The 27,511-nt window shown below is 38.1% G+C and overlaps 1 protein-coding gene and 1 long non-coding RNA gene across 3 annotated transcripts; one reads left to right on the top strand and one right to left on the bottom strand.

The window, feature by feature from the left end:
• Positions 1-26,621, bottom strand: STARD4 (StAR related lipid transfer domain containing 4). 2 transcript variants are annotated; one of them, XM_004267445.4, is made up of 6 exons: positions 26,414-26,621; positions 11,853-11,966; positions 10,856-10,905; positions 6,786-6,912; positions 5,808-5,922; positions 1-4,534 (listed from the first exon to the last, which is right to left on the bottom strand). In XM_004267445.4, exons 1-6 carry the CDS (start codon positions 26,450-26,452, stop codon positions 4,305-4,307), a joined length of 675 nt encoding a protein of 224 aa, XP_004267493.2. In that variant the 5' UTR covers positions 26,453-26,621; the 3' UTR covers positions 1-4,304. The 2 variants fall into 2 exon arrangements, with proteins under 2 accessions (XP_004267493.2, XP_033279653.1); XM_033423762.2 differs by lacking the exons at positions 6,786-6,912; positions 26,414-26,621 and having other exon boundaries at positions 11,853-11,923.
• On the top strand, positions 2,085-16,189 carry LOC117200556 (uncharacterized). Its single transcript, XR_007476313.1, has 5 exons — positions 2,085-2,159; positions 4,651-4,834; positions 6,060-6,142; positions 11,376-12,071; positions 12,461-16,189. It is a non-coding gene; the product is annotated as an uncharacterized LOC117200556 (long non-coding RNA).
• Positions 26,622-27,511: the final 890 nt, after the last annotated feature.

The following is a 27,511-nucleotide window of genomic DNA, read 5'->3' as shown; positions in this document are numbered from 1 at the left end:
TCAATACACAAGCATCTAGAAATTTTATTCTGATATATTTCATAGAAATTTTTAAATAAATACACATTTTATTATATTAATGCATGCTCTCATTAGTTTAATGAAGGTTCCAGCTTTACACATTGGCCCATAAAAGAAATATAAACTTCTTAAAAATAAAATCTATATATAGTATAGCTCTTATTGAATTGCAAGAGATGAATTTTTATTTAACCATACATGTAAATCTTTGGAAACAACAAAATAATACAGAAATTATAATTCCAATTTCCTGTGCTCTGGGATTAATCTAATGTTTCTCCTAAGCTCAGATCCCACCATCCCCTACTTCTGGAATTTGAATAAGAAAGGCATGGGAGATAGACTAGACAAGTAATCATACAGCACAGGGTCTAATGGACACCTGGTCAAGTCCCCTAGCTTTTCTGGGTTCTGTTAATTTATGCATAGGTTTGGGATAGCTACAGTATCCACTTAATTAAAAGAAACTGGATTTTAACAACTGATTCTAAGGATGCTAGCATGCTCTTAAATAAACAGGTAAAGCTTTTATCCACATCAAAGGGAATTAGTCATACCCAAAAGCTCAATGGACATTAGGAGTTTAAATTGGGCAATGTTTTCCTATCTTCTCCAGAGGCAACCTCCATTACAGAGTTTTTAGCTTAAGAGGTTAATTTAATTCAACTTGAGTGTTGATAAAATGTCCTTCAGTTAGGAAAGAAAGAGGGAGGAGAGTAAGAAAGGACTTTTTTATTGGGAGATAATTTTACATATAGAAATCTACAGTTTCAAATATATCCAGCCTCAATGAACAGTGAAATGAAGAGATTTTTAACATTAACAATCTGTCTTTAATACTCTAGCAGTTTATATTATACATAACTGCAGAACACTAAATTCTCATAATTATTTTTGCTGCGTATTGTGTTAAACTTTAAGGATTAATCAAGGATTATCAATACAAACTAATATTTCATGCAGAAGTATCACTTATGATAAATTATTTTTTCTTGTATGAAACTAATTTCCTTAAAAAAATAGGTATCATGTACTGAAAACAGTACCATGCCAAGTGTTTCCTGCATACACGTGTTTCTAATACAAACTAGCTATAAGCCAGAGAAAATAATCAACCACATAACTACACGGCAGATTATATTCTTTCATTTCATCAACTGCCCTATGAAAAGTTAATTATCTTCAAAGGAAAATCTTTTGGGGCTGTAGTTTTTATTTTACTGACAATTACAACTGATTTATTTCTAATGTTAAGGAGTCCACGTTTAGCAAGCACTGAAGGCTTCAGAGAACAGAAAAGATTTTGTATTTAAGAGAGTGATTCTATGAAATTCTCTACTTCATATTATAGAAAGACAAATTAATATACAGATTAATATAGAACTGTGTGTTATTAAAAGTTATTAAAATTAACTTGAAATGTGGCTAGCCCAAATTAGTAAAATATACACCAGAAATCAAAAAATTAGTATAAAAGAAGAATGTAAGCTCTCTTAAAGATTTTTACAGTGATTACATGTTGAAATGATAATATTTTGGATATATTGAGTGAAATGTACTGTACTATTAAAATTAACTTCAGCTGTTTCTTTTAATTTTTTTAATGCGCTGCTAGAAAATTTTAAATTACATATATGGCTCACATTATTTTTCTATTCTACAGCACTGCTATAGAAACAGCAGACTCTATTACATGTTAATATTAATCCCCATCCACATTGTTAAATTTCATATCATTATGATATTTGACATAACATATATAGTACATTATCACAAGATTCCTGAGCTTAGAATCAAATACACCTCTACTCTTGAAAACAAAACCAAACAAAACATGCTCTAATCTTTTCCATCATCTTCTGTATACTAGCAACTGTGCTAAACTTTGGTTATGTATGATTCAGCAAACACGCAAAAGGGATCTTTTGGGTGATAGAACTATTCTAAAATTGGGCTGTTGTGATGGCTGCACAACTATAAATGTATTCAAAAATCAACGGATTGTATACTTATAACTGGTAAATTGTATAGCATTGGAAATCATACCTCAATAAAGCTGTTTTTTTTCTTTTTTTTAAGTACACAGCTAGAGCCCAGCAGATTTAAAGTGCCATCTAGAAGCTGCATATACATTTCAGGTAATTCAAATATAATTCTTCAATCCATCATACGGCTCAACATTGCAATGAAAATTTTTCCATGAGGGTCTTGTTACCTGCAATGGGTCCTCATTCAACAGTGGATTATGTCATCACTAGTTGGAGGTATAAGTTACAAAAAAACAAAGGGAACACAGAGTAACTGAAAGTGGACAGTTTATTAGTGGCACCCAGCTCAGGCGATAATAGCCCTTATAATAATGTACATCTTGTTGCAAACTCACCCAATCTGGGCACCCTATAATTGGACATCTGCTGGTATTTTGTCATGCTAGACTGAATACTGGAATGTAAGAAACCTCCTGCTCTACACTAATAAAACCAAATAAAAGACAATAGATTGAGTCAAAATTAACATTTAACAATTTCCATGCGAAACTGAAAGCTAAACTGCTCATTTCTCTTTCCCTATTGCAAGAAAAAAAAAAGTAGCAGAGAAATCTAGCAGCTCAAAAATTATAGTCAATTTGGAAAAACATATTGGTGATTAATAAATTTCAAGTTAAGAGCATAGGATCGTTTGTGCATTGCTTCTATCAGACCTTGAAACAAACTATTTTCAATCTAAAATTTGTGAGATTATTCACTATGGATATTATGGTGCTGCCACCTTTTGCTTTTTTTGAACATCATCTCCATACCAAAACAGTAAAAATAAGTCAGCTCTACTTTTTCCACTTTAGCAAAATGGGTCTGAAGAACTATGACTTATGCTTTCTTTACACTCAGGAAAACACAGGAAAGTAAAACACAGATCACACCTTCATGCAATTGAACCACTATACAGTTTTGTGCTTTTGGTGGCCTATCTAGTAAATACTATTTCCAGAGCTCTCTTTACCCCATATTAACCAAAAAAAAAAAAAGAAGAGAAAATGAAACAGTGGGAACATTAATAATAACATATATAACTCACATTGAACACTGGAACAGATTTCAAGATGTGTGCATGTACACAAATATAAATATAGACAAAAATTTGCACGGACACTGAGTTCCCTCAAGTTCTCATCTTAGATGTAAACTAGGTGGATAGTTCAAAAGTCAAAGACCATGTGGAATGTTAAAATCATTTAGGAATGTTCATTTAATGCAGCCACAGAATCGAGAGACATATTATAGTCCATTCTAGTTATAAAATGACTCATCCAGGCATTTAGATAAATCTATGAATGCATTTGTTCTAGTTCCAGACTGAAGTTACATCACAATTGTGAATGCTTATGACGTAGTTATACTTTATGAGTTGAGTGACACATTTAAAACTCAAACATGTATAAAACATTCACTGAATTTGACTTTCTAGAGAGATGATTCTCTATTGGTCAGTATTGGATACCACCACCCATTTCACATAACCCAGAATACTGTCCAATCAATGTGGTGTCCCAGCACATATCTGGCAGTTTTTCACACTGTCTTATTCATTCATAAATGCTTTTAAGACTCCCAAAATAAAAGCCCATAAAGATATGAATACATTTTTAAAGATATCTATAAAATAATACTATCCAGGTATCAAAACTGAATTGCATTTTACTATGGTACCTATTCTTTTCTTATTTCTGATATTTTCAATAGGTAAAGTAGTACAAGTCAACTGACAATGAAGTTCATCTTTATAAAGTATAGAGAAGAGCTTTTTTTCTTTAGTCCAAGATATTGTTAAACTCATAGAGCATATGAGAAGTAAAGCATTAATATTTAACTCCTCCCAAAATTAAAACTTTTACAGAATGTTCATAAAGCTCTAAAATAGGTGATTTTAACCTACCAGCATGAAGCTTGGCTTTCTCTAATTTCTAAGAAGCCAAAATATTCATACTGAGGCACTATTCAATTTCTTAAGAGTTTGTGTCAAAGAACTATATCTACTTCTTGGTGGATTTCTGTCATACTCTCCATTCCTAGACATATTACCATACCAAACAATGTGCAAATAACTGTTTAGGAAAACTGAAATGCCCACACTAGATAGCTATTTACTTTAGGAATAAAATAAACCAAAAACATCTCAAAATTTTCTACAGGCTATGCAGAAGACAGGAAAGGATGATTTTTACAGGCCATGCAGCTAAGAGAGAGAGTTGATTCAGGGAATATAATACTATAAGTTTAAACATATTATGCCTTTTGTAAGGCTTTTTGTAAATCACCATAGAAGTTGATTAAAGTGCTTGCCATGGCTGTATCTACTGCAGACTGGGGAATCATTCCACGCAGATCCGTCTGAATATAGCCTGTCAAAAGACTCCGGTTTGGACTGTCTTTAAGAGGAACACAAAACCAACCACAGGGATGGTTATATCCACGAACAAATTCTGATCTCTTTTCACTCCAGTCAAGACTTATCCCTACAAGGCAATTTAAAATGACACTATTAATAGCAATGACTGACATTAATCTAAAACTCTCACTAAAAAATATTATCAGATTTCTTATTTACATATTTTTCTTCTTATCCATGTAGATGAAAATTAAGCCCCAAGAGTGACCGTGGAAGAATGAAAAAGATAATTACTAAGTGGAATTCTGACAGAGGCTGGTAGATATGTAATGGGGAAAGTTCTAATCCCTTCAGAATAAATGGCATCATGTCATCCTGGTAACTCCTTGGAAACTACAAATCTTCTCTGTAGCAGCCAGGCCTCAAGGTACTAATAATCAAACCTATGTACCACCACTGCTCCCCACAGGCACTACCATATCAAACTTTGGTTCTGTCTGGTTCAGATTAAACAGATGTAGATGTGTACCTACAACTGCCAACTCAAATATATCGTACATACAAAAATATTAATTTACCTATAGATATATTTTAGAAAGCAGGAGCCTTCTAATAGTATCTTTAATTTTGAAAAGAAAAATATTACACAGATCAAGGAAGGAAAAGCACTCTAACACATACCAAGCCTATTTTTTCTAAGTATATGACTAAGAAGCTGTTTCTTGAGAGTGACTTAGAAGGAAACCCAACGACTAGATCCCTTTCTTAGAGGCAGTCATGCGTTCCGTATTTGTTAGCTGTGACCTGAAGGATACTGTGTAACGGAGAACAAAAACTCATCAGAAAGATTGCAAAAACCTTCTCGATATTGTTATTTTAATCCCTAGGGTTTAGCATTTGCAAACAGAGCTTATTGATTATAAAATAACTATGGGGACTTCCCTGGTGGCGCAGTCGTTAAGAATCTGCCTGCCAATTCAGGGGACACAGGTTCGATCCCTGGTCCGGGAGGATCCCACATGCCGCGGAGCAACTGAGCCCGTGTGCCACAACAACAGAGCCTGCGCTCTAGAGCCCACAAGCCACAACTACTGAGCCCGCATGCCACAACTACTGACACCCACGTGCCTAGAGCCCGAGCTCCGTAATAAGAGAAGCCACTGCAATGAGAAGCCCACGCACTGCAACAAAGAGCAGCCCCCGCTCGCCACAACTAGAGAAAGCCCGTGCATGCGCAGCAACGAAGACCCAACGCAGCCAAAAATAAATTAATTAAATAAAATAAATTTTTTAAAGATAAGTATGAAAGTTGAAAATGTATCTTGTGTAGAAAGAAACATCCAGCCTAGAAAACTCAAAATTTAAAACCGAGAGAAAGTAAAAGGTTTTGAGACAATTACCACAGGATAAAAGCCCTTCTTTATAGTCCACAGTATAGGAGAAGTCAACAAACTCTCTTGGGGAAATTATATTCCAAAGCTGACCAGCAGTAGTATAACGCATCACACAGCAATTCTGAAAGAGAACAGGTAACAGCTGTTAGTACTATAGGAAATACATACATAGACTCATATATCATAAGTTAATCTTTAGTAAAAAATTAACACTCACTTAAAATGTGTTATAATAAATATTAATAACATTTCTTACAGTGATTCTGACAGGTTTAGATCTCTATTCTATATCTCACGGCGACTGTATGGACTTGAAGAGGATATACAATCAAAACACAGAGGTAAGTTACCCAGTATCCAAATCTCTGTTTCAGTAGAGTCACCTCTTATCCTATATGATAAAAGTGGAAGCAGGTAGTATAGACTGTACGTGTATAAGATAAAATCCACAAGTACTTTGACTAAAACACCAAATGTGTCAATAAAGGAATTCAAACATGGCAAGGAATGAATTAATAAAAACAGACAAAGAAAGAAAGCCACTTAGGTTACATAATTCTCTAATGCCTAAGGTGGCATTTTTATCTTTGATTTTGGCTAAATGTTAATGGAAAACCTACATACTATTACCTAGAAACCTGAATATGATGGTGGTATTTTCAGAATTTTAGATTTCAGAACCTCAGCTAAAGTTTTACAATTAAAGACACTGATGATTTTCTTAAGCAGCAAGGGTAAAGCTATTGCAGAAAACAAACTCAGTTCTGACTAACACTCATTAGTTAATATGAGGAAACTCAAGCTTTTTTAAAGGCAGCAAGGATTCCCCTGTGAGATCTTTGCCATGACTACTTATTCTCAAAGCAATGAATATAATGAATGCAAGTATACACACGTGCACATGCGCACACATACACACACACACACACACACACACACACACACACACACACACAATCTGAAGCAACATTTCTAGACAAATACCTCTTCAAAGTACTCCAAAATATCCAATGAGGTCATTAAGCTGTCCCAATCCAAGCGACAGGGACCTGGGCGTATATGGTCTATTACACTATTGACGACATCGTCTATAACACCTTGGGCTTTGAAGCTGGAGAAAACATATGAAAGTCAAATGCTATTAGAATGAAAAATTTCAGCATGCTCTCACAGTTCAGAGCTCACATCAAAAAAAATCAAAATTTAATGAAGATTTTTTAAAAAGAGTAAATCCCGACTTTTCTGATAAATTAGGTTCTGTCAATTATTTCATCAGAATGTACTCTAAAACGTCCTCAAATCTAATAAGAGATTTGAAGGCTATCTTATGCATTATCATAAACATAGTAAAATACCTTCATGTTATGGTGTAGCCAAGAGCAGTCTGTAGAACACTGTAATGCTTCCATTTATTTCGTATGCTCTTCTTTTCTCAGCTATGTTCTAACATGTTATTAGTATATGCATATTCTTACCCTAACTTTTGAAACCTTTTTATTAGGAATAGAAATATAGGTCACCCTAGAATAGAATGCCCAGGATTGACTCATGAATAATATCAGAACTTGACATATTTCAAAGGTGGCATTACATACCAGTAGGAAAAAGATATACTAGTTCAAAAATGGTGTTTGGATTCAACAGTTATCCTAACAGAGAGAATAAAAACTGAATTCTTACTTCACATCATTCAAAATACCTCCAGATAGACTAAATACCACTATGTAAAAGGTAAAAATTTTAAATTTTGAGAAAAATATACAAGTGACCATCTTTGTGACCTCAGGATACAGGGGGATTACTTGAATACATAAAACACACAAAAACGCAAATTACACAAGATGGTTAAAATTTAAAACTTACATACCACAAATGACAAAATAAGTAATTTCTTTAAAAACTAGCCACAGAGTGGAAGAAGATAAGTGCAACACATATATACAGATATATACTTACTATAGAGGATATATGATTAATTCCTATGAAACAATGAGAAGAGGACAATCCAAACAAAAGATGGGCAAAGGACAAGATTGACCTGAAATGTCAATAAACTTAGAGAAGATGCTCAATTTCACTCATAATCAAGTAATTACTAGCAATACACCATCTCATACCCCTGAAAAACTGACAGAGATTAAAAACTTAATAACAAGTTTTGAATGGAAGGGAATGAGAACTCTCAAAGTGCTACCACCACTTTAGAGAGCAATTTGGCAACATGCAGTAAAGTGGGATGATGTATGTCCCTAAGACACAGGCACATCCCAAGAAAATGTTACATGTGTGTAGAAGGAGGCATGTACCAAAAAGCTTACTGTAGAGAAGAATTCACAACAACCTGAAAATTCATCAGTAGGCAAACTTGCAAACACAGATAAACACATTGTGGTATATGAATACAGAAGTGAAAGACTAGATCAACATGTAACAACATGGGTAACTCTTGAAAACACAGTATTGAACAGAAAAAATTAAAGCGTATTACTAAAACACACACACACACACAGTCAAAGTGTGAAATAGGAATAATACACACAACTTCAAGAGAGTAGTTATCTCTGGGGAGGAAAGAAAAGAGAGGTAGATTGGCTTTAACTCCATCATTGTTTTCAGGGGTCTTTTTTCTCTTTTTAAGCATCTGAAGCCTTTTTATCATTTTGTAAATCTCTCAAGCTCAAGCTTATATTATGTTCCATCCTAAGTCTGCTCTTCTGCCTGTGTTCTCTAACTTGGGGTGAGGGTGGGGGTAGGAGGTGGGTAATACAAATTACTTCAGGCAGAAATTAGAAATCTGGGATTCAATTTCAACTCTTCTTTTTCTCTTAACCCCATTCCAATAGTCAGAACTAATAAGTCACCATGTTTCATCAAGATGATTTTCCAAACGTAAACTGCTTAGAACAATATCTGGTTTTCAATAAATGTTAGTTATCATCGCCATCACCATCATCACCACCACTATCACTATCACAAATCTCTTTCAAGTTCATTTGTCCTTTTCAACTCCCATGCTATGTCCTTAGTTTGGGAACTCTGTGTCCAACTCAACACTGCATCAGTTTCTAGCTCTTCTGATCATATAACTCTTTAAGAATCTGAAAAAAGCCACAGATCTCTTCCCAGGAACATACACATTGTCACAAAACTTTGTATACAATCTTACGGACACTTCAAGAAGCTAGCCATGGACCCCCAGGATACAAGCTCTTCTCTAAACTTTCCATGCTCATTTCTCTTTCACAATTGTTATTAGAATAAATGCAAAATCCTCTGAGGACCTGGGATGTATGGGTAGGGTTGAGCAGTAGGTAATGCAAAACTGAATGCCTTAGTTTAGAATTCAAAAATCCTTCAGAGGGCTTCCCTGGTGGCGCAGTGGTTGAGAGTCCGCCTGCCGATGCAGGGGACACGGGTTCGTGCCCCGGTCCGGGAAGATCCCACATGCCGCGGAGCGGCTGGTCCTGTGAGCCATGGCCGCTGAGCCTGTGCGTCCGGAGCCTGTGCTCCGCAACAGGAGAGGCCACAACAGTGAGAGGCCCGCGTACCGCAAAAAAAAAACAAAAAAACAAAAATCCTTCAGACATCCTCTCCCCACCCCCATACTTAATGCTCCAGCTATACAAACACAATTTCAACTTCCCTAAATAAACTCCTTAAAGTGTTTCCCATCTGTGTGAACGTAGTAAATGAAATGCTCTCTGCCTGGAATATGAATTTATCCTTCATTCCCTAAGAAATACCTATTCGTTCTTTAAGACTCCGCTCCAATATTAGCTCCCCTATGAAGTTTTTCCATATCACCAAGCATAGTGCTCCCTTGGCACTTTTTACACTTTTTCACCCCAGCAGGGATTACTGATCTAAAGGATTAACTTCTACACTTGCTTACAATGTTTAATCCAACTCCAGTTTCCCTGTCCTCATAAATACTGTACAACTTATCTTCCTGGAAACGCTATCTTTGGTAATACACTTCAAAATACACTGTATATAGTAAGTTCAGTCAACAGTTTCATTTTAAAAAGTGCTGAGTCCCAAGGATGTGACTATTCCACTCCAATTTCACGTGGCAACTATCTCCTCTGGCTTTAAAAAACAATATTTTTTTACTGGTTAAAGGCATAATTCGTGTTCAACTATATGCAAAAATCAAAAAACAGAAGTAAAAATCACATAAAACTGACATCTAGAGGTATATATTTTGTGTTAAATAAAACATTTTAATATATAAAAAATATATATTTAAAGTCAACCCATGATTGTGCTACATACAGTTTAGTATTCTGCTTTATTCACTTTTCATTGTATCTTGAGCATTTTATTATGTTTTTAAAGACTGTAAAATAGCACATTTTATAATTTAATCGTTCCCCAACAATTGATTATTCAGGTTGTTTGTAATTTTTAATATTTTAAGTAATACTGTGATGGAAGAGACAAGTTTAAATAATTATTAATTTTCCCATGATTTCTTCAAGATAAATTTCTTAGAATAAAATATGCTACAGGGGCTTCCCTGGTGGCGCAGTGGTTGAGAGTCCGCCTGCCGATGCAGGGGACACGGGTTCGTGCCCCGGTCCGGGAGAATCCCACATGCCGCGGAGGGGCTGGGCCCGTAGGCCGCGGCTGCTGGGCCTGCGCATCTGCAGCCTGTGCTCCGCAGCGGGAGAGGCCGCGACGGTGAGAGGCCCGTGCAAAAAAATAAAATAAAATAAAATAAAATATGCTACAGCACTGAATAAATGCAGAAAGAATATTAGAAGGGTCTTATACACCATAGTAAGAAATTAAGATTTTATCAGCTATCTGATATCGTTAATGATATCATATTATTTATAATCCCCTCACCACCAACTCTGTCCACCAGGGATATGGACATTTTAAAGGCTTTGAATTCATAACAGGATTTGCTTCTCAGAAAGTTTAACATCTTAAAGCAAAAGCCAAATTTTGCTGGCAATGATCATTCAGTGATCATGTGTGTAGATGTGTATATATCTGAAGTTTAGCAATGTCCTAAGAGCTACGTAACACTACAGGAATTTACTTACAGATATCCATTAAATTCTTCTGAAGGTTTCCTCCAAATTGTTACATCTTTCTAGAAAAATAAAAACAGTGTATACTGATAATTACATAGGTGGAAACCTGGATATAAAACTGACAATTTCATAAATTCTACAGCATTAGCTTTTGCATGAAAATAAAACATAAGTAAATATTCAAAGAAATATGCAAAAGTAATTTATACCATAAAATAATCCATATCTGAATTTCTTCTGTATCTGAAAGTAGTACACATCTTATTTAAATTACAAACCCCTACAAAAGGTTTTTCAATAGCTTAATGACACCCAAACACTGTTAAGATTCGGTGATGGCACTATCTCATTGGCCATTATTATTTGCCCCATTCCAATCTCATCTATTTACCATTACTGACACATTTAGACTGAGATAATAGAAATGTTAAATACTTCATTCTGAACTTGCTCACATCTTTTTAAAATTAAACAATTCAAATCTATTATGACAGTGCTACCTTGAATTAGTCCCTACATTTTTTTCTAGATCATTTCCCAAGAAATTCTGAATAGCAGAATAGCCAGAGGACTTAACTGGAAGAGTCCTGGGTTCAAGGATTGGCTCTGTCAACACTCAGGTATGTCATATTGGTAAAAAAATACTAACTGGCCATTCTCACAGGCTTGTTAAAATATCTGAAACGATTTCAAATTATCAATTACTATACTTCCTTAAACTGACAATGACACATTTTATTTACTGACTTGAGAGGCTGCTCTTTACAATCTTGTTGCCATGAGTCTATTCTTGTGTCCAATATCTGAAGAACTAATGAAAGCAGTGCAGGATTATTATGTTTCTTCCTTTGTGAGACAGTAAACCATCAACTATATTAGCACGTTTATCTATCCCGCACATTCATCTAAAGTATGGTCCATATTTTTCCATACCATTTTTAAAGTCATCCACCAGCTCATTAGACAGAAGATACACCCTCAAACATAAGTAATTTAATTAATTTACCATTTTCTTAGCAACTCGCCACTTGTCATCTTCAAGGCTGTGGTATTGGATGAGAGTGTTTTTAAGTCTAGTCGCCAAAACAGCTGCATCAGGCAGGTCTTCCATTTGTTTTCCCTGTTACAGAGACTAAGATTATCATCAGCAAATACCAGAGTTAGATGCAGTTGGGTCTCAAATATGGCTTCATAAAAGAATCACCTTGTCCTTTGCCCATCTTTTGTTTGGATTGTCCTCTTCTCATTGTTTCATAGGAATTAATCATATATCCTCTATAGTAAGTATATATCTGTATATATGTGTTGCACTTATCTTCTTCCACTCTGTGGCTAGTTTTTAAAGAAATTACTTATTTTGTCATTTGTGGTATGTAAGTTTTAAATTTTAACCGTCTTGTGTAATTTGTGTTTTTGTGTGTTTTATGTATTCAAGTAATCCCCCTGTATCCTGAGGTCACAAAGATGGTCACTTGTATATTTTTCTCAAAATTTAAAATTTTTACATAGTGGTATTTAGTCTATCTGGAGGTATTTTGAATGATGTGAAGTAAGAATTCAGTTTTTATTCTCTCTGTTAGGATAACAGAGAGAATCACCTGGGGAGTTGTATAGGTATACCTGGACCCCATCCCAAATCAACTAATCAGGATCCCTGAGGGTAAGACCTGGCCATAGGTTTTTTTTCTAAAAGCTTCCAAGGTGTGAAACACATAGGGATAAGAATCACATATGTTGAGTTATTAAAATCACTCATATAAAAAATAAAATACAATCCTATTTCCCTTTCTAATAGAATCTAACCCAAAGGAATAAATTATAAAATTCCAGATAACTTAAAAGAAAAAAAATACTGCTTTTTCAAAAATACAAAAATAACACACAAGGCATAAACTCTTTAAAAATTCCTTAGAGATTCAGCCATTGAAAATTTTCATTTTACCAGCCAACAGATATAGGATTCATTCTAGCAAACAAATGACAACCACAATTGGAAACCTCCTCTTACATCCTTTAAGGATAGGGCTAGAGACCTCTGAAGAATTTCAAAAGTTTGAAGAACTCTATTGTCTTCAATGTTTTATTTCATTTGATGAAGTGTCATAGGATTCAGTGAGCTATCTGTGTAACATAGGAGGTGATATGAAGACCTTAGAACCACCAGTACAGCATAAATAAGTGGTTTATAATTTTAAGGCAATAATTTTAACTATACAGAGAGGAAAGTACTATATCATTAATAATTCCAAAGGTATGTTATTGTTCAACAATACTTTAAAAGGGAAATGATTACTAATCTTTAAAGATAATAAACTTAATATAATGAGGGATTCTATAATGTGATCATTTTAAAACATTGCTGCAAATCCTGTGACACACTTCCCATCAAGAGGGATTGACATATATACACTACTATGTATAAAATAGATAACTAACGAACACCGACTGTATAGCACAGGGAACTCTACTCAGTGCTCTGTGGTGACCTAAATGGGAAGGAAATCCAAGGAAGAGGGGATATATGTCTATGTATAGCTGATTCACTTTGCTGTACAGCAGAAACTAACACAACATTGTAAAGCAACTATACTCCAATAAAAATAAATAAAGTGAAAAAAATGAATAAAAAGCAACAAAGCATTTACAATGAAAAAAAAAAGAGGTGCAGTCTGTGACGCTGCATGACCTCTGCAGCTAGGTTAGAAAATTCCATGCAGCCTCTGTACGTCACTCTTAGAATAATCGCTCTGGGAGCCTTTGATCAACATGTAAGCATACAAGAAATCTGGTTATCCTGAAGCTGATATGTGGAAAGGCCCAGGTGGAAAGAAGAGGAAGGGAGGGAAAAAAGGAGAGGGAAAGACAGAGACAGACAGACAGACGCACACACACACAGATCCAAAATCCCACATCCAGAAGCCTATATTTAGGGCTTCACACCTATTGGGCATCTCTTGCTGCCCCAGTCTTCCTTCAATTTGCCTCAATCTTCCTCATCTTAATAATTTTACTATTAAAATGATAATTGAGCCAGTTGCTCGATGTCAGAAACCTTGGAATCACCCTTAATAGGTATTAGGAGATTCATCACATACCATTGCCTACAATGCTCTTCTCCTACTGGTTTTCTTTCTGTCCCTTAAATACATCAAGCTTGTCACTGACTTCGGGCCTTTGTATTTACTATTATTTCTCTACCTGGATTAGTAGATCCCAAATCTGAGCATGACTAATAACAACCTGTAATAATAATTTCAGATTAAACCTCCTGTCCTTAATACAACCTTCCCCAAATCACTATTATACCCTTCTTTTATTTTCTTCATAGTGCATCACTATGTGAAATTAACTTGTTTATTTATTGATGTACTATATTCTACTCTTTGACTACCATGTCCCCAACTAATAGAGTGGCTGTCCCATGTCTGCCTTTTTCACTACTATATCCCCACCAACTAGAACACTACCTGGAACACAGTAGGACCTTAATATTTGTTGAAGTGTGTTTGCTTCAAAACATGATTTATTTGGTCTTAACTTCTCTCCTTTTGGTGCCATGGTACTCTCCAGTAAAAGGCTAAAGAAGAAAAGGCTTTGGAAGAAAGCTGTCCATTTACAGGATCATGAAGTTACTACTAAAAAGGAGATCAAGAAAAGATCTAAATGAAATATCAAGGCTCAAACCTCTATGGGAATAAGGATGAAATTCTCACTACAAATGCATACATCAGAATCATGTTGTTATAATTTGTAATAGCTGTTAATGTTGACAAAGAATCTCTCCTTGGTTGGGCTCCTCTGAGTCCTCTTTTTTTTTTTTGGCTGCATCAGGTCTTAGTTGCGGCATGCAGAATCTTCAGTAGTGGTGCGGGCTCTTCATTGCGGCATGTGGGCTTCTCTCTACTTGGGGTGCGCAGGCTCCAGAGCACACAGGCTCAGTAGTTGCAGCACGCAGTCTCTCTAGTTGTGAGGCACGGGCTCTAGAGCACATGGGCTTAGTTGCCTCATGGCACGTGGGATCTTAGTTCCCCGACCAGAGATCAAACCCACGTCCCTTGCATTGGAAGGCAGATTCTTAACCACTGGACCACCAGGGAAGTCTCCTCTGAGTCCTCTTTGTGACGAGGCCTAGCTCTTGGGCTTGTCCTTGGACCCCTTAGTCTAGTTTTAGCAAGAATCCTGCTGAGTCAGTTTAGTGAAAATCCCCTACCCTCAAATTTCCTTATCCCACCCTCAATCTTATCCGCCGGCCTGCCTTCAGCAAGAATCCTGTCAAGTTGGTTTAAGGCGAATCCCCCTTCCTCTAATGTTTCCTCCTAGTAATTTTCATTCACTGACACCCACCCCGCTTCTTGGCTATACACCCCTACGTGCCCTTGTTGTATTCAGAATGAAGCCTAGTTCTATACCAAGGTTTCTTTTGCACTATTGCAATAGTTATTGAATAAGATTTGCCTTTACCACTTTCATGTGTGTCTGCCTCTGGTTTTCTGTGACACCGTTTTTGGATATTAGATTTCATGGTCCACAGCCAGATAGTCCGATTCAGTGGGTCTGCTCTAGAATAGGCCCCAGATCTAGGTCCTATAAAAAGCCTCACTGATCATTCTTTTAACCAGTCGGGAGTGACAGCCACTAATCTAAAATCTAAAGTGACAAACAAAGTCAGTGCTATAGTCAATATTTAACCAGCACAAAGTAGAACATAAAAGCCATGAAACATGATAAACACTAAAATGATATAAGGGGATTCAAGATGGCGGAAGAGTAAGACGCGGAGATCACCTTCCTCCCCACAGATATCCCAAAAATACATCTACACGTGGAACAACTCCTACAGAACACCTACTGAACGCTGGCAGAAGACCTCAGACTTCCCTAAAGGCAAGTAACTCCCCACGTACCTGGGTAGGGGAAAAGAAAAAAGAATAAACAGAAACAAAAGGATAGGGACGGAACCTGCACCAGTGGGAGGGAGCTGTGGAAGAAAGGTTTCCACACGCTAGGAAGCCCCTTCACAGGCGGAGACTGCGGGTGGCAGAGGCGGAAAGCTTCGGAGCCGCGGAGGAGAGCACAGCAACAGGGGTGTGGGGGGCAAAGCGGAGAGATTCCCACACAGAGGATCGGTGCCGACTGGCACTCACCAGCCCGAGAGGCTTGTCTGCTCACCCGCCGGGGCGGGCGGGGCTGGGAGCTGAGGCTCGGGCTTAGGTCCGGATCCCAGGGAGAGGACTGGGCTTGGCGGCGTGAACACAGCCTGAAGGGGGCTAGTGCGCCACAGCTAGCAGGCAGGGAGTCCGGGAAAAACTCTGGACCTGCCTAAGAGGCAAGAGACTTTTTCTTGCCTCTGTTTCCTGGTGCGCGAGGAGAGGGGATTAAGAGCGCTGCTTAAAGGAGCTCCGGAGACAGGGGCGAGCCGCAGCTATCAGCGCGGACCCCAGAGGCGGGCATGAGATGCTAAGGCTGCTTCTGCAGCCACCAAGAAGCCTGTGTGCAAGCACAGGTCACTATCCACACCACCCCTCCCGGGAGCCTGTGCAGCCCGCCACGGCCAGGGTCCCGTGATTCAGGGAGAACTTCCCTGGGAGAACACACGGCGCGCCTCTGGCTGGTGCAACGTGACACCGGCCTCTGCCGCAATAGGATCGCCCCGCATCCGTACCCCTCCCTCCCCCCGGCCTGAGTGAGCCACAGCCCCCAGAGCAGCTGCTCCTTTAACCCCGTCCTGTCTGAGCGAAGAACAGACGCCCTCAGGCGACCTACACGCAGAGGCGGGGCCAAATCCAAAGCTGAACCCCAGGAGCTGTGCAAACAAAGAAGAGAAAGGGAAATCTCTCCGAGGAGACTCAGGAGCAACGGATTAAATCTCCACAGTCAACTTGATGTACCCTGCATCTGTGGAATACCTGAATAGACAACGAATCATCCCAATTTGAGGAGGTGGACTTCGGGAGGAATGATATATATATATTTTTTTCCCTTTTCCTCCTTTTGTGAGTGTATATGTGTGTGTTTCTGGGTGTGATTTTGTCTGTACACCTTTGCTTTTACCATTTATCGTTGGGTGCTGTCTGTCCTTTTTTTTTTTTTCCTTTTTTTTAGTATAGTTTTTAGCACTTGTTATCATTGGTGGATTTTTTTTTGGTTTGGTTTGGTTGCTCTCTTCATTCTTTTTTTTATTACTTAAAAAATTTTAATAATTATTTTTTATTTTAATAATTTTATTTTCTTTCTCTCTCTCTCTCCCTCCCTCCCTCACTCCCTCCCTCCCTCTCTCTCTCTCTCTCTTTCTTTCTTTCTTTCTCCCTTTTATTCTGAGCTGTGTGGATAACAGGCTCTTGGTGCTCCAGCCAGGCATCAGGGCTGTGCCTCTGAGGTGGGAGAGCCAAATTCAGAACAAAGGCCCACCAGAGACCTCCCAGCTCCACATAATATCAAATGGCAAAAATCTCCCAGAGATCTCCATCTCAACGCCAACACCCAACTCCACTCAATGACCAGCAAGCTACATTGATGGACACCCTATGCCAAACAACTAGCAAGACAGGAACACAGCCCCACCCATTAGCAGAGAGGCTACCTAAAATCATAATAAGGTCACAGACACAGCAAAACACACCACCAGACATGAACCTGCCCACCAAAAAGACAAGATCCAGCCTTATCTTCCAGAACACAGGCACTAGTCTCCTCCACCAGGAAGCCTACACAACCCACTGAACCAACCTTAGCCACTGGGGGCAGACAACAAAAACAATGGGAACTATGAACATGCAGCCTGCGAAAAGGAGACCCCCAAAACAGTAAGTTAAGCAAAATGAGAATACAGAGAAACACAGCAGATGAAGGAGCAAGGTAAAAACCCACCAGACCTAACAAATGAAGAGGAAATAGGCAGTCTACCTGAAAAAGAATTCGGAATAATGATAGTAAACATGATCCAAAATCTTGCAAATAGAATGGAGAAATTACAAGAAACGTTTAACAAGGACCTAGAAGAACTAAAGAGCAAACAAACAATGATGAACAACACAATAAATGAAATTAAAAATTCTCTAGAAGGGATCAATAGCAGAATAACTAGGCAGAAGAACGGATAAGTGATCTGGAATATAAAATAGTGGAAATAACTACTGCAGAGAAGAATAAAAAAAAAGAATGAAAAGAACTGAGGACAGTCTCAGAGACCTCTGGGACAACATTAAACACAACAACATTCGAATTATAGGGGTCCCAGAAGAATAAGAGAAAAAGAAAGGGACTGAGAAAATATTGGAAGAGATTATAGTTGCAAACTTCCCTAATATGCGGAAGGAAATAGTTAATCAAGTCCAGGAAGCTCACAGAGTCCCATACAGGATAAATCCAAAGAGAAACACGCCAAGACACATAATGATCAAACTATCAAAAATTAAATACAAAGAAAAAATATTAAAAGCAGCAAGGGAAAAACAACAAATAACACACAAGGGAATCCCCATAAGGTTCACAGCTGATCTTTCAGCAGAAACTCTACAAGCCAGAAGGGAGTGGCAGGACATATTTAAAGTGATGAAAGGCAAAAACCTACAACCAAGATTACTCTACCCAGCAAGGATCTCATTCAGATTGGACAGAGAAATTAAAACCTTTACAGACAAACAAAAGCTAAGAGAATTCACCACCACCAAACCAGCTTTACAACAAATGCTAAAGGAATTTCTCTAGGCAGGAAACACAAGAGAAGGAAAAGACCTACAATAACAAACCCAAAACAATTAAGAAAATGGGAATAGGAACATACATATCGATAATTACCTTAAATGTAAATGGATTAAATGCTCCCACCAAAAGACATAGACTGGCTGAATGGATACAAAAACAAGACCCATATATATGCTGTCTACAAGAGACCCACTTCAGACCTAGAGACACATACAGACTGAAAGTAAGGGGATGGAAAAAGATATTTCATGCATATGGAAACCAAAAGAAAGCTGGAGTAGCAATTCTCATATCAGACAATATAGACTTTGAAATAAAGACTATTAGAAGAGACAAAGAAGGATACTACATAATGATTAAGGGGTTAATCAAAGAAGAAGATATAACAATTGTAAATATTTATGCACCCAACATAGGAGCATCTCAATACATAAGGCAAATACTAACAGCCATAAAATGGGAAATCGACAGTAACACAATCATAGTAGGGGACTTTAACACCCCACTCTCACCAATGGACAGATCATCCAAAATGAAAATAAATAAGGAAACACAAGCTTTAAATGACACATTAAACAAGATGGACTTAATTGATATTTATAGGACATTCCATCCAAAAACAACAGAATACACTTTCTTTTCAAGGGCTCATGGAACATTCTCCACGATAGATCATATCCTGGGTCACAAATCAATCCTTGGTAAATTTAAGAAAATTGAAATCGTATCAATCTTTTCTGACCACAACACTATGAGACTAGATATCAATTACAGGAAAAAAATCTGTAAAAAATACAAACATATGGAGGCTAAACAATACACTACTTAATAACGAAGAGATCACTGAAAATTCAAAGAGGAAATCAAAAAACACCTAGAAACAAATAACAATGAAAACACGACGACCCAAAACCTATGGGATGCAGCAAAAGCAGTTCTAAGAGGGAAGTTTATAGCAATACAATCCTACCTTAAGAAATAAGAAACATCTCAAATAAAAAACCTAACTTTACACCTAAAGCAATTAGAGAAAGAAGAACAAAAACCCCCTATAGTTAACAGAAGGAAAGAAATCATGAAGATCAGATCAGAAATAAATGAAAAAGAAATGAAGAAAACTATAGCAAAGATCAATAAAACTAAAAGCTGGTTCTTTGAGAAGAAATACAAAATTGATAAACAACTAGCCAGACTCATCAAGAAAAAAAGGGAGAAGATTCAAATCAATAGAATTAGAAATGAAAAAGGAGAAGTAACAAGTGACACTGCAGAAATACAAAAGATCATGAGAGATTACTACAAGCAACTCTATGCCAATAAAATGGACAACCTGGAAGAAATGGACAAATTCTTAGAAATGCACAACCTGCCAAGACTGAATCAGGAAGAAATAGAAAATATGAACAGACCAATTACAAGCACTGAAATTGAAACTGTGATTAAAAATCTTCCAACAAACAAAAGCCCAGGACCAGATGGCTTCACAGGCAAATTCTATCAAACATTCAGAGAAGAGCTAACACCTATCCTTTTCAAACTCTTCCAAAATATAGCAGAGGGAGGAACAATCCCAAACTCATTCTATGAGGCCACCATCACCTTGATACCAAAACCAGACAAGGATGTCACAAAGAAAGAAAACTACAGGCCAATATCACTGATGAACATAGATGCAAAAATCCTCAACAAAATACTAGCAAACAGAATCCAACAGCACATTAAAAGGATCATACACCATGATCAAGTGGGGTTTATTCCAGGAATGCAAGGATTCTTCAATATACACAAATCAATCAATGTGATACACCATATTAACAAATTGAAGGAGAAAAACCATATGATCATCTCAATAGATGCAGAGAAAGCTTTCGACAAAATTCAACACCCATTTATGATAAAAACCCTGCAGAAAGTAGGCATAGAAGAAACTTTCCTCAACATAATAAAGTGCATATATGACAAACCCACAGCCAACATCATCCTCAATGGTGAAAAACTGAAAGCATTTCCACTAAGATCAATAATAAGACAAGGTTGCCTACTCTCACCACTCTTATTCAACATAGTTTTGGAAGTTTGAGCCACAGCAATCAGAGAAGAGAAGGAAATAAAAGGAATCCATATCGGAAAAGAAGTAAAGCTGTCACTGTTTGCAGATGACATGATACTATACATACAGAATCCTAAAGATGCTACCAGAAAACTACTAGAGCTAATGAATGAATCTGGTAAAGTAGCAGGATACAAAATTAATGCACAGAAATCTCTGGCATTCCTATACACTAATGATGAAAAATCTGAAAGTGAAATCAAGAAAACACTCCCATTTACCATTGCAACAAAAAGAATATAATATCTAGGAATAAACCCACCTATGGAGACAAAAGACCTGTATGCAGAAAATTATAAGACACTGATGAAAGAAATTAAAGATGATACAAATAGATGGAGAGATATACCATGTTCTTGGATTGGAAGAATCAACATTGTGAAAATGACTCTACTACCCAAAGCAATCTACAGATTCAATGCAATCCCTATCAAACTACCACTGGCATTTTTCACAGAACTAGAACAAAAAATTTCACAATTTCTATGGAAACACAAAAGACCCCAAATAGCCAAAGCAATCTTGAGAAAGAAAAACGGAGCTGAAGGGAGCAGGCTCCCTGACTACAGACTATAACACAAAGCTACAGTAATCAAGACAGTATGGTACTGGCACAAAAACAGAAATATAGATCAATGGAACAGGATAGAAAGCCCAGAGATAAACTCACGCACATATGGTCACCTTATCTTTCATAAAGGAGGCAAGAATATACAGTGGAGAAAAGACAGCCTCTTCAATAAGTGATGCTGGGAAAACTTGACTGGTATATGTAAAAGAATGAAATTAGATCACTCCCTAACACCATACACAAAAGTAAACTGAAAATGGAATAAAGACCTAAAGGTAAGGCCAGACACTATGAAACTCTTAGAGGAAAACATAGGCAGAACATTCTATGATGTAAATGACAGCAAGATCCTTTTAGACCCACCTCCTAGAGCAATGGAAATGAAAACAAAAATAAACAAATGGGACCTAATGAAACTCCAAAGCTTTTGCACAGCAAAGGAAACCATAAACAAGACCAAAAGACAACCCTCAGAATGGGAGAAAATATTTGCAAATGAAGCAATGGACAAAGGATTCATCTCCAAAATTTACAAGCAGCTCATTCAGCTCAATATCAAAAAAACAAACCCTATCCAAAAATGGGCAGAAGACCTTCCAAAGAAGATATACAGATTTCCAGCAAACACATGAAAGAATGCACAACATCATTAATCATTAGAGAAATGCAAATCAAAATTACAATGAGATATCATCTCACACCGGTCAGAATGGCCATCATCAAAAAATCTAGAAATAATGAATGCTGGAGAGGGTGTGGAGAAAAGGGAACCCTCTTGCACTGTTGGTGGGAATGTAAATTGATACAGCCACTATGGAGAACAGTATGGAAGTTCCTTAAAAAACTACAAATAGAACTACCATATGACCCAGCGATCCCACTACTGGGCATATACCCTGAGAAAACCATAATTCAAAAAGAGTCATGTACCAAAATGTTCATTGCAGCTCTATTTACAATAGCCAGGACATGGAAACAAACTAAGTGTCCATCGACAGATGAATGGATAAAGAAGATGTGGCACATATATACAATGGAATATCACTCCGCCATAAAAAGAAACGAAACTGAGTTATTTGTAGTGAGGTGGAGGGACTTAGAGTCTGTCATACAGAGTGAAGTAAGTCAGAAAGAGAAAAACAAATACCGTATGCTAACACATATATATGGAATGTAAAAAAAAAAATATATGGTCATGAAGAACCTAGGGCCAAGACAGGAATAAAGACGCAGACCTACTAGAGAATGGACTTGAGGACATGGTGAGGGGGAAGGGTAAGCTGGGACAAAGTGAGAGATGGCATGGACATATATACACTACCAAACGTAAAATAGATAGCTAGTGCGAAGCAGCCGCATAGCACAGGAAGATGAGCTCAGTGCTTTGTGACCACCTAGAGGGGTGGGATAGGGAGGGCGGGAGGGAGGGAGACGCAAGAGGGAAGAGATATGGGGATATATGTGTATGTATAGCTGATTCACTTTGTTATAAAGCAGAAACTAACACACAATTGTAAAGCAATTATACTCCAATAAAGATGTTAAAAAAAAAGAGTAAATACTGCAAACAAATTATGCTGAAAAAAATAAAGAAAAAAGATATGATATGGAAAAACTAAAATAAAATGATACAGAAGTTCAGGGAGGAAAATAAAAAACTTTTCCTGTATTTTCTTATGCTCTGTCCCTGAGACCTGCAATTAAATTGACAAAAGATAGATTAACAGAAAAAAAGGCAAAGTTTACTTGATGTCAATATTTAATTTTTTTATGCAAAGAGGCTTTCATAGAAAATAACTGGAGACCCAGAGAAGCTTATATACCCTGAGCTTATACACCATCTTAAAGGGTGATAAACTCTGGAGAAATGACAAGACAAGGGAAAAGGGGTTTGAGCTTCTAGGGGTGGTAAATTATGGCAAGATAAATATATGGGAAGAGACTAATAAAAGGTAAAGGCAAAAAAAAAAAAAAAAGGTAAAGGTTATTTTAGTGAAGTTTGTTTGTGTAGACCATCTCAGTTCAACTTTCTATCTCCAGTGATAGCCGTTATTCTCCTGGTATAGGAGAGAGGAGAGGGAAGACCTTCACCAAAGGATATTTATGTCCCATTTTTAGGCAGATAGTGGAAGGATAAATGGTTCTTTCCGTGTCTGCTGCTTCCTAATTGCCTTCAGCTCAAAGTAACCTTTATTCTGAAGTGGCATGTTTTGGGGTGGTATATCCCTTCAGAAACATGGGAAAGTACATATAGAAAATTCAGTAATATAGAATTTTGGATCTATGAAAGTGATGTGAAATATCTAATAATTATAGATCCTACCCATAAGAAGTGGATTAGCTCATTTAGAAAGTCTGCCAGTCAGGAATAGATCCCATTTCCACTCAAGAGACTGCCAACTTGATAGCCAGTACAATGACCTTATTTAAGGGTATGTTATAAACAAACACAAGTTCTTAGAGAGGACTTGAAAAAGAAATTTTATTTATCCATTACTAAGGATCATTATGATTAAACAACATTCTTTAAATCCAAAGGTCACATGCCAGGTTCCTGTGGCTAGCAGATAAGAGTATTTTCAAAACTCTTTGACAGAAATCAAAGATGAAGTGGAAAGCTACTGTTAGCATAGACAACATTACCTGTAGGTAAATCTAGCATACAAAAAGTAAGCAATAAAAACTACCTATAAAGATGAGAATCTGAAACTTTAAGGTGTTTACCTTAGTTATCATTAACTCCTACTGGTTAGTATAAAATCCAAACTCCCTAATATGTCTTATGGGCCCTTTTAGATTTTGGCCAAGCTCATTGCCTAATTTCTACTCTTCTTTCCTGGACCCCTCTCAAGACTATGTTAGCTCTCCCGCCAATGTTAAAAACTCCTATTAATGAGCCTCTCTAGTGGTGGTGGAGTAGGAGGTAGGAAAGGAAGAAAATAAAGTAAGTATAAACTTGGAAATCTCTTTTAGCCCAATGAAGTATTTAACCAGGCAGTTCATCTTGATGAAAAAAATCCATGCAAGGGTTAAGTCCAAAGGGAATAACAGTTACTTTCTAAACTGATCATCTGTGTTTAGACAGGCAAGACAGAGAATCTCTCAAAAACCAAGGTGGGGTGGGGATAGGGGAACAATATTGGGGTTATCAGGTCTTGGTGCTCTCTTAATATAATAGGGCACTCACATTAATTGAAAAGAAAGCATGCAATATGCCCTATTGCAATCTCTATCTGTGGAGAATGTCAGGAAATGTTTTAAATACCATTCTGAACTCCCTCTTTCTTTTATTCTCCTTGCTGACCTTATAGCACGAAACTCTCCAACACTTCCATGTCAGAGAAAACAGGTACCACTTAACTGTATCAGAATCTAACAGCTCCATAAATGGGTTATATACTCTTGACAATTCTATAGCCAGGTGCTAAGTAATGTCCACCTTTTTTCTTTCTTACTCTAACCTTTTTGGTCACGTTTTCTACGTTTATGTGTTTGAAGTGACTACTAGTGTAGGCAGTTGCTGCCACCATTGAGTGGGCAGCCTTCACAGGTTAAAAAATTTTCTTGGGCTTCCCTGGTGGAGCAGTGGTTGAGAGTCTGCCTGCCGATGCAGCGGACACGGGTTCGCGCCCCGGTCTGGGGAGATCCCACATACCGTGAAGTGGCTAGGCCCGTGAGCCGTGGCCGCTGAGCCTGCGCGTCCAGAGCCTGTGCTCCGCAACGGGAGAGGCCACAACAGTGAGAGGCCCGCGTACCACCAAAAAAAAAAAAAAAAAATTTTCTTGAGGCCATCTATCAGCACCACAGTCTTTGACAGATACAATTTTAATTTTTGTCAAATGTCAGTGAAATGGCCATAGGTTTTAATTAACTATGGAATATAATAAACATTTTAACCTCTAATAAAAAGTGAATGCCATAAAAATCCGTTTGTACTTATGTAGTATGATTAAGTTAGAATTCACATATTAAAGAAACTCATATCAGAATCGTTTCACCTTCCATTACCTGATTGATATGTTTCATGTATGTGAATAGCTTCAATTTAACATGCCATAGATCTTCCCCAAGATGTGCAAACCAAGGCCTTGTAAATTAAATATTTTCTACCTAACATAAAAATTCCAGCATAGGCTTAATTGCCAATCAATTTTGAATTAGTAATTTAGCTTTTCCAATTAGTCAAATACGGTAGTTTCTCATTTTTGAGACTGGCTGTGGCAGGAATGCAACAGGGCAAGTCTTCATCTGCAATGTGACTGATGATACTCCGATTCAGTGCTCACTTTGGCTTATTTTAGGACAAGCTTTACAACACCAATGAGACTTTTACAACACTTAAGACAATATTAATTTCTAATAATGTCACAGCTTTGAGTCCAAGTTAATGTTCAAGCTCCTAATGCTCTAATCCTTTATTTAAAAACATAATAATAGCTAACATTTATTGATCATTTACTATGTGATCAGTCTTTCTGTCCACTTCAAATTGTATTATTTCATTTAATCCTCATAAATAACCTTAAGAGCCCATCCTATTATTGTCTCTATTTTACAGAAAGGGAAAGTATCAACACGGAGGTTAAGTCACTTGTCCAAGATCACACAGCCCATAAGTGATGGAGCCAGAATTCCAACCCAGGACCTCTGCCTCCAGAGACTGAAGGTCTATTCTGTAAAACACTGGAAGCTGATCAAAGGCTGCAAGAGACTCTAAAAATCTGACATCATGTTGAATTTGCCATATTTTGTCTTGGCTGCTGAACCTAAAAAATCTCAGGTAATCTTTCTTAATTGTAAATTAGGGATAACAGCAACATTAATTTATTGAGGAATTACAAGAGTTAATATATTTAGTACCGAACTTGGAAGATAGTAAGCACTCGGAAAACACTGCCTCTTAACAACACAGCTCCGTCAAAGCCTGGTGTGAGGGAATGGACCTTCTGTTGTCTGTGCACCTACTAAGAACCAGGAAGCACTGTGCCCATCACAGAACGGTATCTCAATGAATCTTCACCCAGGCCCCCCGAAGCGAGGTTATTACCGCCCTTTCCCCATCTAACAGATGAAGTAACTTGGGCCTAAGTCGGCGTCCTAACGCTGGTGAACTGGGTTGAGGAGGAGAGGGGCAAGCCCTGGGATCCAACCAGCGCGACCCTTACCCTCAGTTTTCTCTTACCTGTGAGGTCCACACACGTCCGGACGCCGGTTCCGCCATCCTGGACCTCCACGGCGGCTTCCCTCTCCCACTGCCCGGAGCAGCTCCGGGAAGACCACCCTGTCGCTCCGCCTCTAGGCGGCCTCACCTCCGTGCTTCTACTCAAGGCTACTTGAGGTGAAGCAAGGAGTGCGACCGAGATCAGGAGTGCCAGGTAGACAGGAAACTCACTCTTTCTGCAATACTAACTCTACAGCTCTCTAGGCTTCCCCGCCCGCCGAGGCCACCGGCGGCAGCAGCCAATGGTCGCCAAGCCACTGCCAGTTGCAGCCAATTGGAAGGCATCAAGCCTTCCGGGGAAGGCGGGCCGAACCCCGCAACCACGCCCCCGGCTCGAACCCTGGCCTCCGGGGATGGGTAGCGGCAAAAGTTGGCAGAAGCAACGTGTGTTTGCAGGGATTGGCTGGCGCGGCAGCGTGCGGAGCGCTGATTGGTCGCCGAGAGATGGACTGATTCCGCGTCGGGTGAGAGTTGACGGTCTCCGGGCCAGCTGCGTGTGTGGAGTCGCCTGTGGGTTTGGCTCTGGAAGGGTGCTGTGTGGCCAATTAATTCTGAAAGAATTTGGCGTGGCAGTAAGTCCCGCTGGGAGAATATGAACGCGAAGAGGGAGTGAGTGACGACGGTGAGGGATAAGGCTGGCTTAAATTCGCTCTGAAGATTAGTATCGCGCGGCTGCATTGCCCCTCCCAAGGCCAGAAGTCAAATAAGAAATGAGAAAAAAAAAATGCACCCGTGCGAGGATGACCGGCTCTTCGGCTTCCTGCGGCCTCCCGTGACTCAAAGCTGAGAGTACTATACGAGAAAACATGTAAACAAAGTCACTGCACAGTGTGAATTGATCTTTCGCCAAATGTTTACCCTCAGATATGGGAGTTCAGAGGACAACCTTTTAAGTAGGGAAGAGTTGGGGTGCGCAGGTGGCTTTAGCAGCCTCACAAAGTGTTCTGGTTTTCATCTGTTTGAAGGTGAGTAACATTTATACCAGTGTCTGTGAAGTCACCCATCTGATAGGGTGCTTGGCAAATCTGAATACTAAAAATCAGGTGTTTGCAAATTACA

The sequence above is a fragment of the Orcinus orca genome, chromosome 3 (genome assembly GCF_937001465.1).
Source record: "Orcinus orca chromosome 3, mOrcOrc1.1, whole genome shotgun sequence".
NCBI classification, from domain to species: Eukaryota; Metazoa; Chordata; class Mammalia; order Artiodactyla; family Delphinidae; genus Orcinus; species Orcinus orca.
Note: the sequence above shows the minus strand (reverse complement) of the source record. Positions and strands in the feature narration are given on the sequence as shown.

Bases quoted from the DNA above. Each gene is read 5' to 3' on its own strand.
- STARD4 (XM_004267445.4), bottom strand. From the start codon at position 26,452: ATGGCGGAACCGGCGTCCGGACGTGTGTGGACCTCACAG. The intron at 11,967-26,413 runs GTAAGAGAAAAC...TCTCTGTAACAG, and splicing joins GACGTGTGTGGACCTCACAG to GGAAAACAAATGGAAGACCT. The intron at 5,923-6,785 runs GTATTTGTCTAG...GTTCTCTTTCAG, and splicing joins TTTTGGAGTACTTTGAAGAG to AATTGCTGTGTGATGCGTTA.